Source organism: Pantherophis guttatus, chromosome 13 (assembly GCF_059756535.1).
Source record: "Pantherophis guttatus breed Tessera chromosome 13, ASM5975653v1, whole genome shotgun sequence".
Lineage (NCBI taxonomy): Eukaryota > Metazoa > Chordata > Lepidosauria > Squamata > Colubridae > Pantherophis > Pantherophis guttatus.
The window spans coordinates 23,762,518-23,777,244 of record NC_142075.1 but is presented as its reverse complement, the minus strand read 5'-3'; the positions used below and the strand labels follow the sequence as shown (position 1 = coordinate 23,777,244).

Sequence of the window (14,727 nt, the reverse complement as noted above, 5' to 3'; positions counted from 1 at the left end):
GCTTGGGTTATTTGCTTGCAGGCATTTCGTGACCCAACTAGGGAACATCATCAATGCTACTAGGGAATGGGGGAGGAGGAGGAGGATTGTGGTGTCCTCTGAACTTGGGGTTTAGGGGGCAGGAGGAGGAGGAGGAGGAGGAAGAGGAGAACTGTGGTGTCCTCTGAGCTTTGCTTGCAGGCGTTTCGTGACCCAAATAGGGAACATCATCAATGCTACTAGGGAATGGGGTTTAGGGGGCAGGAGGAGGAGGAAGAGGAGGAGGAGGAGGAGGACTGTGGTGTCCTCTGAGCTTTGCTTGCAGATGTTTCATGACCCAACTAGGGAACATCATCAAGAGCCTTGATAGTACAGTGGTTTAGTGCACCCTGTTATTAACACAGCTGCCTGCAATTTCTGCTGGTTCGAATCTCTCTAAGGCTCAAGGTTGACTCAGCCTTCCATCCTTTCTAAGGAAGGTGAAATGAGGACCCAGTTTGTGGGGGCAATAAGCTGACTTGTATAAATATACAAAAGGATGAAGGCTATTGCTCAACGCATTGTAAGCCGCCCTGAGTCTCCGGAGAAGGGCGGCATGTAAATCAAATTAAAAAAAAAAAAATGCTACTAGGGAATGGAGGAGGAGGATTGTGGTGTCCTCTGAACTTGTTTATTTACTTGCAGACGTTCCATGACCCAGCCAGGTAATATCATCAGTGTGCTGAGAGGGAGTGGGGTTTGCAGAGGGAAGGAGATGGGAGGAGGAGGACGACTGGGGGTCCTCCTGATACTCTCTGAACTAGGGGGCTCATGAAACGTCTGCAAGCGAATCACCAAGTGCAGAGAGTACCAAACACTCCCCAGGATTTCCAAGAGTTGCAATTCAGCCGCCGTCCGCGGCTTCGCAACAGCGCCGGTGGTTTTCCTATTGACCGTCTCCCCCTCCCCGCCAACCGCGCGCGCAGTCAAAACAATCCGGTGAAGCTTCCTCCGCGGAGAGAGAGAGAAAGGGAGAGAAACCCCCCCACCCCCCCACCCAACGGGGGCTGGAAGCGCCGGCCGCCTCCCCAGTCCCGTGCCGGGGCCGAGCCGGAGCGTCAAGGCGGCGCCCTCCGCGGCGGCTGCCAATAGAGGGCGGCCGCAGGTTGGCCCGCCCGCCTGCTGCGTCCGCGGGTCGCTTTGCGCCCGGCGCCTTTGGCAAAAGTTCGCGGCTGCAGCAGCTGCGCCCGTGCGTCATGGAACAGCCCGGCGGGTGAGCTGCGCCCAGGAGCGCGGAGGCAACCGAGCCTTGTGGTCTCGCTACCCTACGGAAGGACGGGGGGTACCCAACGAGGCCAACTGCGCCCCCCACCCCCGGAGAGACCCGCTGCCAGCGGGGCGCACGGAGGAACCACCACCCCCCTTGCCAGCCCCGCGGAGAGGCGGACGGGCATTGCGCCCCAGCGAGGTGGCCGCGCGTTCCTCTGCAGGAGAACCGTTTGGCTGCGCTCGAGGGGCACCCGGATCGCGTAAGGCGCCACCAGAGGAGGGGACTCCGCCAGCGCCCTGTCCCTTGTCCCCGGGACTGTCGCTCTCGTCCCTCCCGGAAGCGCCTGCGGTGGAACCGGTTGGACTGCCTGCCCGGACACCCGTCGGCCCCGCGCGCCTCTCCAAAAAAAAAAAAAGGGGGTCTCCGCCGCCCTCCCCCTCCCCCAACTTTGTCTCCCTGCCAGTCCTGCAAACTTTCTTCCTGACTTCTCCAAGCTCTGCAGTGGATGGGTGTCCCTTCTTCCTCTCCTGGGCTTCCACCCTCTTCCTCCTCCTCCTCTTCCTCGCGCAATCGGCTTTCCCAGGGCTTTGCTGCCAAGTCAAACGGGCGCACGCAAATCCAGTCTCCCGGGCAGCGACCCGCGTCCTTCTCTCTCTCTCTCTCTCTCTCTCTCTCTCTCTCTCTCTCTCTCCTAAACCTACCCTGTTGGCGATCTGTTTTTGAACGCTGTCCTGGTTTCTGAACCGCTGGAAATCGACTAGGGAGAGAGTGCGAGAGAGCGAGCAACAAAAGAGACATCTTCGGAGCGCCCCGAGGGATTTTACGCTTGGCTGGTGGATCTGAATCGGTTTGCAGAAAGCGCTTCGGTGGGTTGGGAGGAGGACACCTTGGTGGGTGAACTCTCTGCTTGCTTTGGAGGATCTGCTTCTTCCTTGCCCCCAAAGTTTCAGATCCTGCAAAGAGGTAAAACTTTCTATTTAGGGGCCTGTTTTTCTTTTCTTTCCCCCCCTCTCTCTTCCTTTTTTTTTTTTTTTTGTGGCCAAAAAACAAGGGGTTTGTTTTGGGTGGAAGAGACAGCAACAGATTCACGTGGACTTTGTTGTGTGTGTGGACTGAGGCGTGACCTCTGGATGGAGAGGAGTTGATTTGTAGCTTTTTCACATTTTGCCTCCACCCTTCAGGAGCCTGGTGGGCTTCCAATCTGATCCAACGGGGATTATTATTCAGCCTTGCAAAACATTTCTGGTTTATAAGAACGGGGACTTCTCTTCCTGTTTTTTCCCCTTCCAGAGAGGCTTGGGTTGAAAGGCTGAGGAATCCTGAATTGCCCTGTATTTCTCTTTATTGTTAAAAAAGAAAAAGAAAACCTGGTTTTTCTTAATTGTAGACCAAACAGATTTAGAACGCACAGACCGAATATCTTCGGATCAAGATGCTTAATTCTGACCTATAATTTCAGTCTTCCAAGAGAGACCCGACATTGACGGATACCCTATGGGCTGCTTTGATACGGCTACAGTAATGAGCCTTTTCTGCTTTTCCTGGTCCCTGCCTGAGGTCTGTGACCCCGAGGAAAATGCTCTTTGCTTTGCCCCATTCTTAACCTCCCTCCGCTGATTGGGAAAGCAAGCAACTGCCCGTCTTAAATCTCCTTCTGTAAAAGCACCAGATGGTATTGTTCTTTGGACATAGTCTTCTTCTGCTCTTTGTTTCGAGCCGTTGCCGAGTCTGCTGCAGGCCTTGCTAGCTTCCTGGGGACGGCCCCCTTTTCAACAGCACCCAGGGGGGGTTGGGGGCAGAGACCTGGCCGCCTCACCGGACACCCCCATGGCAATCCGGGCTCGAGCGCTCTACGATTTCCAGAGTGAGAACAAGGAAGAAATCAGCATCCGTGAGAATGAAGAGTTGATGCTTTTCAACGAGAAGTCCCTGGATGGATGGCTGCAAGGCACCAACTCTCGAGGGGAGACGGGCCTGTTTCCCGCCTCTTATGTGGAGATCCTTCGCTCCAGGTCCTCCTCCACTTATACCAACAGTCCCGCTGGTTCTCCTGGAAACGGCTCCTCCTTCTACGTCCCCTCGTCCGTCCCCGGCATTCCCCACCAGGGCAGCTTTGAAGATGATGACGATGACTGGGATGATTGGGACGACGAAAGCACGGTGGTGGAGGAACCCAGGAGCGGGGCAGGGACCAACGGGCACCCCTCGCCAAGCCTGTCCTGTCCCAGGCCCTACGCGACTCACCCCAACAACGTCGGCGGTCGGGCCAAGCCGTCTCTGGAGAGGCAGGACAGCATTGGGTCTTCCAAGAGAGGCAGCGTGGTGAGTCGGAACCTCAACCGTTTCTCTAGCTTTGTCCGCTCTGGAGTGGAGGCCTTCGTTTTGGGAGACGTGCCCATGATGGGCAAGATCTCAGAGGCCTACTACATAGACATGGGCTCAAAAGGTCCACAGTGGAGAGCCAGCCCACACCCTTTCCTCTGCTCTGTGGAAGAGCCCACCAAACAGACCAAGTTCAAAGGCATCAAGAGCTACATCTCCTACCGCCTGACGCCCAGCAACGGCAATTCGCCGGTGTACCGGCGCTACAAACACTTTGACTGGCTGTACAACCGCTTGTTGCACAAGTTCACCGTCATCTCGGTGCCCCACCTGCCAGAGAAGCAAGCCACGGGGCGCTTCGGGGAGGACTTCATCGAGAAGCGCAAACGGAGGCTGATCTTGTGGATGGACCACATGACCAGCCACCCAGCGCTCTCCCAGTACGAGGGCTTCCAACACTTCCTCAACTGCGGGGACAACAAGCAGTGGAAGATGGGGAAACGCCGGGCGGAGAAGGACGAGATGGTGGGGGCTAGCTTCCTCCTGACCCTCCAGATCCCGACCGAGCACCAAGACCTGCAGGATGTGGAGGATCGAGTGGACACCTTCAAGGCCTTCAGCAAGAAGATGGACGACAGCGTTCTGCAGTTGACCAGCGTAGCTTCTGAGCTGGCCAGGAAGCACATTGGGGGCTTCCGTAAAGAGTTCCAAAAACTGGGCAACGCTTTCCAAGCGGTCAGCCAAGCCTTCCAGATGGACCCACCTTACAGCTTTGATGCCCTCAACAACGCCATCTCCCACACGGGCAAGACCTACGAGATGGTGGGGGAGATGTTTGCTGAGCAGCCCAAGAACGACTTGTTCCTCATGTTGGACAGCCTTTCCTTGTACCAGGGACTCCTCTCCAACTTCCCAGACATCATCCATCTTCAGAAAGGTAAATCCTTCTCTTTTGGCCCCGAAGGACCGAGATAACAATGTGGCAGAACCTGTCTTAAGCGGGATGCCCCTTGGGGATAGGCAGGCAGAGAGGTTGGTTGGATGGCTTCTTTCCTGGTTTGAAGGCAGGCTGGAGCCAGGATTGTTGGCTCATCTTGCAGCCTCTTTGCCTTTCATCCCATGGAAAGTCCTTTTGAGGCTTCCCAAAAGGCCGGAGCAAACGTTTCAGCCCCCCAGGAGAGGGCAAGGAGCGAAAGGGATGCAAATGGCAGCGGGCGGAGTGTCTCTCCTTTTGCAATTGCAAATGCACAGCGCTCAGGGTTAGGACAGCAGCCTCTGGGGAATTCTGGGAGTTGAAGTCAGAGTAGCAGAGTTGGAAGCGGCCTCGAGGTCTTCTAGTCCAGGGGTCTCCAACCTTGGCAACTTTAAAACTTGTGGACTTCAACTCCCAGAATTCCTCAGCCAGCAAAGCTTTGCTGGCTGAGGAATTCTGGGAGTTGAAGTCCACAAGTCTGGCCCACCCCCAAATAAAGTTAGGGACCACTGGATTGATCTAATTCCTACATTAGTGGGAGGCCAACTTCCTCAATATATGATTAAGAAAAGAGCAGACAGAGATAAGACGCCCTGTTTACACAGCCATAACTAGACGGCCTGAAGAAATCCATCATTACAATATCTCTAGGAAACAAACCTTGGCTTTTCCTGGTTGGGAGAGAGGGGAAGGAAGGAGGGGTGGCCCAAGCAGGAAAAGGAGACGCTGATCTCACAAACCGGTTGCCAGGAGATCACGCCACTTCTCTGCAATACCTCCCAGGTGTGCTCCACCTGTTTTCCTTTTAAAGTTAAAGCAGGAAGTGGGCCTGCTGCAAAGGTAAACCGATCCAGGTAAACCAGGAGAGAGAACGTTGGGGGCCTCTGAAGGATGTGATGGCATGCAGCCGTCTTGTCTTTGGATAACTGGGGGCATCGCTGGTCTTGCCTCACCTGTTGGGAGGCCGCAGAAGGTTGGCAGACACATTCCAAGGGCTCAGAGGCCAATTGACGTGTTTGTGGGTCTGTGTGTGAGAAAGAGAAGCAAATGGTTCCCACAGGAGGAGGAGGAGGAGGAGCTCTGGAAAGGGATCCCATATGTTGAAGAAGCTACTGTGGAAGACGAGTAGGGGCAAGTAAGGGAGATGGGCCTGTGGGTAAGCAGTGAGCAGCTGAATAGGAGGAGATAGGAGGAGAGGTAGCCATCGACTTACGACCACAGTTGAGAGTAGTATTTCCTTGGCTAAGCAAAGCGGTTGATATGTGAGCCAGGCCTGACTTTATGATCTGTTTTGCCATGGTTATTAAGTGAATTGCTGCAGTTGTTAAGTGAGTCACCCTTAACGAATCTAGCATCCCCCATTCATGTTGCTTGTTGGAAGCTATTTGGGAAGTCACAAATAGTGATCACATGAAGAAAGATAGAGATTAGATAGATACTAGTAGGTAGGTAGGTAAGTAGATGGATGGATGGATGGATGGATGGATGGATGGATGATAGATAGATGGATAGATGATAGATAGATAGATAGATGATAGATAGATAGATAGATGATAGGATCAATGGATGGATGGATACATGGATGGATGGATGAATAGAAGATAGATGATAGATAGATAGATAGATAGATAGATAGATAGATAGATAATCAATAGATGGATGGATGGATAGATGATAGATAGATGGATGGACGGATGATGGATGGATGGATGGATAGATAGATAAATGGATGGATGTATAGATAGATGGATGGATGGATGGATGGATAGCTAGATGATAGATAGATGATAGATAGATGGATGGATGGATAGATGATAGATGGATGGACGTACATACGGACGTATGGATAGATGATAGATAGATAGATAGATAGATAGATAGATAGATAGATAGATAGATAGAAGACAGATAGATAGATGGATGGAGAAATAGATATAGAGATAGATAAATAAATGATACATAGTAGATGATAGATACTTGATAGTTTAGATCGATTGATCGATCGATAGATACTAGAGATGGATAAATAGATGATAGATACCAGATAGATAATAGATATAGAGAGATAAATAGATCAGACTTAGATGATAGTAGATAGATGATAGACAGGCAGACAGACAGTAGACTCACACAAACACATACAGCATACACATCTATACAGTTCCTCCACTCAGCCATAAGGCAAGACAGAATCCCTTTGGAAGCAGAAAACTGAGCAACCTGGGAGGTGAAGTGGAGGTCCTGCTCAGGCCAAACAGCCTTCAAAGGAGGCCACATCTTTGCCAGGGAACCTCTTCAGGAGAGGATGGCGTTCCCTGAAGAGAGAGCAGAAGAGAGGCAGAGGGTCCCCAGACACCCCTGAGCCATCTCCCTAGGGGTATCTGCACTGAGAGAGGAGGGGGGTACTTCTGTAGTGCCGCTGCAGAAGGGCAGAGTCCTGTCAACCTGAAGGCCAGGAGGAACCCCAGAATGGCAATGCAGAAGAAGCTGGCGTGTCCTCTTTTGGAAAAAACCCACAAGTTTTGAGGCTGGGCACCTGCGTGGATGGCTTACAAGGTTAGCTTTGCCCATGGACTTTTAGCTGAAAAGGTCTTTTAGCTTTGGCTGAAAGCTTCCTGGACAGAAGTTCTCCAACCAGGAAGTAGGAGAGCTTGTCTGGCTGGGCAGGTCGAACCGGCTGAAGGCAAACACTGACTTTAGCCGGAGGTTAGAGGAACAAGCTCCAGAGATTAAAGCTGTCTCTAAAGATAGAGCTGTGCTCTTAATACATCTCGGAATGGCTAGGTAGGAGAACTCTGATCGGCTTTCATTGGGTGGCTTCAGGGATGTCCACTTTCTTAAATTCACACTTGGAGCCCGGAGGGAAGCGGAAGGATTATCTTGGCTGCAAAAAAAAAACCTTGCAGGTTGCAGGGATGGAGTGAATTCCTTTCCAGTGGAAAAACCCTGGATCTTTGGAGAGCCACAGGGAGCAATCCTCACCAGTTTTTTTGCAAATCGTTTTCTCCAGGATAAAGAAGGCTTGGAACAGGAAAATATATATATATATATAAATTTGGTATAAAATGGTTTGTCGTGAATGCGACTGCTTGAGGGCTCCTGGATTGGAGCTGAAAGGCGAAAGGGAAGCAGGAGGCTCCCTCCCATATTGGGGTAGACCAGGTGCTTCAATAGAAAAACACTTTATATATATGTATATATGTATATACATACATACATACATACATACATACATACATACATACATGTATCAAATTTATATTTCGCTGATAAAGAAATAAAGGGAGACTAGTATAGATCTATTTCAAGCTATTTAGCTCTCATCAGTTAGCCATACCCTTACTTGGATTCAAACTTGGGCTGCCTGCATATTAGGCAGTTGTATTAACTTCTGAGTCACAAGTTCTCCTCCCTTTATCAACTGAGCCAGAGGAGATATTGTCATGATAGCAACTGCCTGAGGGCTCCTGGATTGGAGCTGAAAGGCGAAAGGGAAGCAGGAGGCTCTCTCCCATATTGGGGTAGACCAAGTGCTTCGACAGAAAGAACACTTAATATATATGTATATGTGTGTGTGTGTGTGTGTGTGTGTGTGTGTGTGTATACATACATACACATACATATACATACACACACACACACACACACACACACGTATGCACCTACTCAGGAGCATTCTTAATAATTTGTGGATTTATGTTCTTGCAAATGCTAAGACAGGGCTTTGCAAACAGACCATGATATATCATCGGAACTGCAGAATACAAATAGTCCTCGATTTATAGCCATTTGTTTACTGACCGTTCAACGTTACAGCGGCACTGGAAAAAAAAAAGATGTATGACTGGTCCTCGCACTTCCGACCATTGCAGCATCCCTACGTCAAAATCTGCTTGGCAACCAGCATGTATTTACAATGGTTGCAGCATCTCTAGGTCATGTGACACCTCCCCCCCCATGGGTGACCTTTCCCGCCGACCTCTGATGAGCAAAGTGGGGGGGGGGGGAATGTCGATTCACTTAATGACTGCGTGATTGGCTTAATAACTGCAGTGATTTAACTCAGTCCTGGTGAAAGAGTCATAAAATTGGGCGTGACTCCCTTGCCTTGCTTAGCCATGGAAATTCTGCTCCCGGTTGGTGGTCGTAAGTTGAGAACTACCTGTTTGGTAGACCAGCGTTTCCCAACTTTAGCAACTTGGAAGACAGACGGACTTCAACTCCCAGAATTCCCCAGCCAGCATGCCCCCCCTGCTTCCGGTGTCCATTCAATAGGATTCCATTAAACAGACGGTTTTATTAGGTGTGTATTGACAACTCAGGTGTAGGAGAGACAAGACCTATCCCCTTTTCCCCATCCCAGCCTAATTTCTGCAGAATTATTCAGGAGTTTAAAAAAAAGGGTGTTAAAAGACTGCGTTCCTTCCGTTCTTCTATAGGACTGTAATAAATCTGAATTACATTTCCATTGCAACAAGAGAAATCCTTCAGGCTCCTTCCTCATCTAGGCGTCTGCAATAGTTATGCAGATCAGCGGGTAATTCAGTTGGAAATGCCTCTCTTATTTTTCTACTAGGTGGAAAACAACTTGCTTCCTCTCTCCTTACGCTCGCAAGTTAGAAATTTGGGGATTGGATCGGAACCAGTGATGGGATTCAGCCAGTTCGCACCACTTCGGGAGAACCGGTTGTTAACCTTCTGAGCAGTTTGGCAAACTGATTGTTGGAAGAAATCAATAGGGCAGAGAACCGGTTGTTAAATTACTTGAATCCCACCACTGATCGGGACCTATAACTTTGTAGATCAGGCCCAAGGTTTTTGCAAGACACTTCCCTGCGTGCCTCATTTAATGTCTGTAATAGGCAACCATCCGTCTTGACCTTAGCCGGGTGGCCAAGAGAAGCTTGGACGGCCAGGATTAATATTTAAAAGGCTTTCCAGTTCAAAACACACAAAGGGCCACTGTGCAGAGTTGCACGTTTTTCTGTGCCATGTCGCACAAGTGTCTTATCTCAATGGCTCAAGTCCCGGACATCAGCAGAAAACTAATATTAACAGAGGCAGCATTCATGCGTGTGTCCAAGTTACAATTCCTTAACAGCATCCATACAGCACTTATGCTGAAATCTTTTATAGTTGCATCTTCATCAATCTCTTGGACGAGGGGATAGAGGGGGAACGGATCAAATTTCCAGATGACACCAAGCTGGCAGGAACAGCCAACACTCCAGAAGATAGGCTCAAGATCCAGAAGGATCTTGACAGACTTGAACATTGGGCGCTATCTAACAAAATGAAATTCAACAGTGAAAAAAGAAAGGTTCTACATTTAGGCAAGAAAAACAAAATGCACAAGTACAGAATAGGTGGTACCTCGCTCAATAGCAGTAACTGTGAGAGGGATCTTGGAGTCCTACTGGACGATCATTTAAATAGGAGCCAGCCGTGTGCAGCAGCTGCCAAAAAAGCCAACACAGTTCTAGGCTGCATAAACAGAGGGATAGAATCAAGATCACGTGAAGTGTTAATACCACTTTATAAGGCCTTGGTAAGGCCACACTTGGAATCCTGCATCCAGTTTTGGTCACCTTAATTCCAAGTTGCTTCTCCCCTTGATTAGTTTCCACCCATTGTTTCTTATCCTGCCTTCAGGTGCTTTGGAGAATAGGTGGACCCTGCTCCTCTTCTTTGTAGCAACTCCTGAGATATTGGAAGACTGCTATCATGTCTCCCCTGGTCCTTCTTTTCATCAAACTAGACATACCCAGTTCCTGCAACCGTTCTTCATATGTTTGAGCTTCCAGTTCCCTAATCCTTTTGGTTGCTCTTCTCTGCACTCTTTCCAGAGTCTCAACGTCTTTTTTTACATCCAAAACTGGATGCAGGATTCCAAGTGTGGCCTTACCAAGGCATTAGAAAGCTATTGTAAACTATCAAAAACTATTGTCCGTGCAGCCGATGCTCCCTGAGACTTAAATATCTATGAACGATAGCAGAATGATTTGAAAGTTCAACAGGTGTGACAGAATTTGCTACCTGTCCCTGAGCAGCACATTCCATAAGGGGAATCTGGGGACAAGGCGGTTTGGCTGGCGTGGTTTATCTCCCTGGTGATTCATACACAATGCCAAAGCCACACCTGTCGATTCAAGGTGAAGTTGGCCCTGACTGATGTATTTTTTTCTCCCAAAAGTCTGAATCACGGGGGGGGGGGGGGATGTTTGCAGGCCCTGAGGCGTGCAAGCGGAGGTAGCAACAGAGGCCCCGTTGCATAACTCCTGAATTTGCGAGAACATCAGCAAGACAAGGGTTGCAGCTCAGGAGAAGCCGTAGTTCAGGGAACAATCCGCGATTGGTTGGGTCGAGATGTAGCTGGCATGTTGTACATGACACCATGGATGGGTTCACCCAGGGACTCAAATGGCAAACTTGGGTTGACGAAAATAAAGACAATCACGGATGTCCCAAAGATGGTTTTCAAAAGACAACTGGGGTTTTTTTTCCCCTTGAAAATGGTTTGCTTCTGATCCAAGAAGCTTCTTTGGGTCTCAGAAACTTCTTGGATGAAAAGCGAAATGTTTTTAAGGGGGAAAAAAAACAACCAAGAAAGTCCAATTGCCTTTTGGAAAAGCACCTTTGGGACAATCGTGACCTGGTTGACTGAGAATCTCCTTAAACCAGAGGTCTTCAAACTTGGCAGCTTTAAGACTTGTGGACTTCAAGTCTTCAAGTCCACAAGTCTTAAAGCTGCCAAGTTTGAAGACCTCTGCCTTAAGACAATCATGATTGCCATGTGGGCAGACATGGAGAAATGGGGGAGCAGGACAACTTGTCCATTTCCCCAAATTCTTTGGCGTGATAGAATGAAATAAGGTGGATGAAGGTGATGATGAATTATAAACAGATATTCTTCCAGCTCCTGAATAAAACTCAGGTCTTCCGCCCCCCTTCCGAGACCACAAATCAGAAGTCTCATTGCACATTTTCCATCAAGCCAATTTGTGAGCTACAACTCACTTCATTACCAAAAATTCACGCCTAGCTTTTGAAGTGAGCTCAGGAAATCCAAGGCCTTTGACTCGAATAGACAACTCAAGAGATGCTTACAGAACTTCTCTTTAACTCTTGGCCATCGTAGACTTCCTTGATGTTAGAACAGCCAGTCAGTGAAACAATTTGCCTCCAGAAGTTGTGGCTGCTCCATCCCTGGAGGTTTTTAAGAAGAGATTGGACAATCGTTTGTGTGAAATGGTAGAGGGTCTCCTGCGTGAACGGGGTTGGAGTAGGAGACCTCCAAGGTCCCTCCCAACTCTGTTATTCTGACTAACACAGTTCTCTTCATTCTGGAAAATTCTTTCCTCTCGCTTGCCCAACTCAACGTTGGTCAGTCCGATCTCCAGAGGGCTTTATAACCTCAGTGAGCTGTCTCTTTGCTTTTCTCCCTCAGGTGCGTTTGCCAAAGTGAAGGAGAGCCAGCGGATGAGCGACGAAGGGAAAATGGACCAGGAGGAGGCAGACGGGATCCGGAAGCGTTGCCGAGTGGTTGGTTTTGCCCTGCAGGCTGAAATGAATCACTTCCACGAGAGGCGCATCTTGGATTTCAAAAAGATGATGCAGTCTTACATCAGGGAGCAGATCGTCTTCTACCAGAGAGTCAGCCAGAAGCTGGAAGAGACACTGAGGAGATACGACAATCTCTAGTAAGCTCGCCAGATGTTGGAGCTCAGGATGGTCCTCAACGCTACCATGCCTCTCAGCTGGGATGAGCAGCAGCGACCGTGTTTTCTTCTCTGCCTCTGGGAAAGGGAGGTCTTCTCCTCGTGGTGGATCTTGGGAAGTTCTCCCTGTTGACTTGTGCTCTCCGCCATCTTCACGATGCTAAACTTTTGAGCACCGAAAGGGAAGGTTGTAGCCCTGTCATGACCAAAGTTTGGGATGATGGTGTTTTCCCCACCCATCCCGATCCAATCGCAAGGACCCAGCCAAGAATCATTGCACAAAAGACATTTTGACGAGCGGAATTCTTTTCCTCAAGAAGAGCCGAGCTTCTAGCCTTGTTGTTTACAAAGGAAGTAAAAGAATTTGCTTTCCAAAGGAAATGTAGCTTTTTGCTCCAGCCAGCTTCCTTTTTTCCCCCCTCTCAGGCTTGATTTTTCTGGGGAAAAAAAAAAAAAGCACTCTAATTTATCCAGATCTTTTCCGACACCAGCACTTCCTGTTCCCCTCCAGAAAAGGAACAAAATCAGGTTGAACTCAGTTCAGAGTTGTTGTTGTTTATTTTTCTTTCTCTCTCTCTTTCTCTCTCTAGATAGGATGATTGTGCAAAAGCAAGAGAACAGAGAGCAAAAATGGAGGTGAAGTGGAAGGAGTGAAAAGGTTGGCCCACCAAAGTGACTCTTCTGAGGAAGTCGCACAAGCAACACAATCTCACTCCTGAGGTCTGTGACGGGTAGTCCTCGACTTACGACCGCAAGTGGCCCCAGAATTTATGTTGCTACGTGAGTCAAGCGGTCGAGTGAGTTTTCTCCCCCACGTTATGACCTTTCTTGACGTCGTTATGAAGCGAATCGCTGCAGTTAAGTTCGTTAATACGGTCACTAAATGAACCTGGCTTCTCCATTGACTTTGCTCATCAGGAGGTCGCAAAGGGGATCATGTCCCACCCCCCACTCACACCCCACCCCCCCGGGACACTGCAACCGTCATAGATACGAACCAGTCACCAAACATCTGAATTTTGATCACGACGCTGCAACGGTCGCAAGAGTGAAACCGGTCGTAAGTCATTTTTTTCCCAGTGCCGTCGCAACTTTGAATGGTCACTAAACAGACTGTTGTAAGTCGAGGACTACTTGTCTATAGACATACAGGTCATAGCATGCATTTTTAAAGCCACTCACCTCTGCACTCACCTGAGTAAATCCAGAGTTACTCCCCCTCCCCCCGTCTTTGAAAGCAGAGCAGTCCGTGGAAACTGCCGTTGTGTGTTTTGATTTGTTGTCTGCAAGACGGATGTTCCGATGTCCAAGTTGGCTGATACCTGTTTTTGTTTTAAAAAAAGGTTTTCTCCATGGGAAACGGGACTCTGAGATGGATGTCGTCCATGGCCTTAATCAAGAAGTGGCTCCTTGGACTCTGGGTCGTTTCTCCTCTGACCTGCTGTTATCCATTTCTTCTTTCCTTCTCTTGGTCTCCAAAGAATTGGGGTGGGGGTGGGGGGTTGAAATGTTTGGCGAATAAAATCTGGGGTCTGGGAGATAAAGAGAGCTTCGTCTTCATTGTCTCTGGGGGAAAGTTCTCGGCTAAGACCCCAACGGAGCAAAAAAAAAAAAAATTTAGGTTTGCTAAGTGAGAAATTTGTTCAGTGACTTTCGGTTCCCGCTTTACGACGTTTCTAGCCGTTCAGTGGATCCCTGCAGTTCTCGAACTAGTAACCCAGTGGCTGAGTGAATCTGGCTCCCCCATTGACTTGGCTTGTCTGAAGGTTGCAAAAGGGGATCCGATGATGCTACAACCGTCATAAAAAGGAGTCAGTGGCCAAGCAGAGGAATTTTGACCGAATGACTGTGGGGATACTGCAACAGTTGGGTGAAAAATGGTCCTAAGGGCCATTGAAACTTCGAACGGTCCCTAAGTGAAGTGTTGTAAGTTGAGGACTTACTGTACCTGCGTTCCTTGCAGTGGCAGAGAATTCTAGGGAAAGAACTAGGCACATACAACGTTGGAGGGCAGATCCTTCCCGAGGCGTGGAGGATGCAGTGGTGAAATCCAATTTTTTTTACTACCAGTTCTGTGGGCGTGGCTTGGTGGGTGTGGTATTGCTTGGTGGGTACAGCTTGGTGGGCATGGCAGGGGAAGGATACTGCAAAATCCCCATTCCCTCCCCACTCTGGGACCAGCCAGAGGTGGTATTGGCCGGTTCTCCGAACTACTCAAAATTTCCACTACCGGTTCGCCAGAACCTGCTGGATTTCACCTCTGGGAGGATGAGGGCAGGGGAACCTACAAACGTCACTGGATCTGGATGTCTTTGGGGGATCGGTTGCAATGTTGAATGGTTGCTGAGCACCCAGTCGTAAGCCGAGGACTACCTGAATTCCTCGCAGCGGCAGAGAGTTCTAGGGAAGGAGCTGAACCCGCAGCTTTTGAGCGCACTTCCTTCCCAGGGTGTGGAGGTTGGAGTGGGAGACCCTGCAAACGTCAC

At 49.3% G+C, this 14,727-nt stretch overlaps 1 protein-coding gene across 1 annotated transcript; it reads left to right on the top strand.

Annotated features, from left to right (window-relative positions):
• The first annotated feature begins 942 nt into the window (after positions 1 to 942).
• On the top strand, positions 943 to 13,785 carry SNX33 (sorting nexin 33). The gene is made up of 2 exons (XM_034409457.3): positions 943 to 4,487; positions 11,971 to 13,785. Exons 1-2 carry the CDS (start codon positions 3,056 to 3,058, stop codon positions 12,222 to 12,224), a joined length of 1,686 nt encoding a protein of 561 aa, XP_034265348.2. The 5' UTR covers positions 943 to 3,055; the 3' UTR covers positions 12,225 to 13,785.
• The last annotated feature ends 942 nt before the right edge of the window (positions 13,786 to 14,727 follow it).

Excerpts from the sequence above, each read along its gene's own strand:
- SNX33 (XM_034409457.3), top strand. The coding sequence starts at position 3,056 with ATGGCAATCCGGGCTCGAGCGCTCTACGATTTCCAGAGTGAGAACAAG. Across the intron at positions 4,488-11,970 it reads CATCATCCATCTTCAGAAAG|GTGCGTTTGCCAAAGTGAAG; the intron begins GTAAATCCTTCT and ends TTTCTCCCTCAG.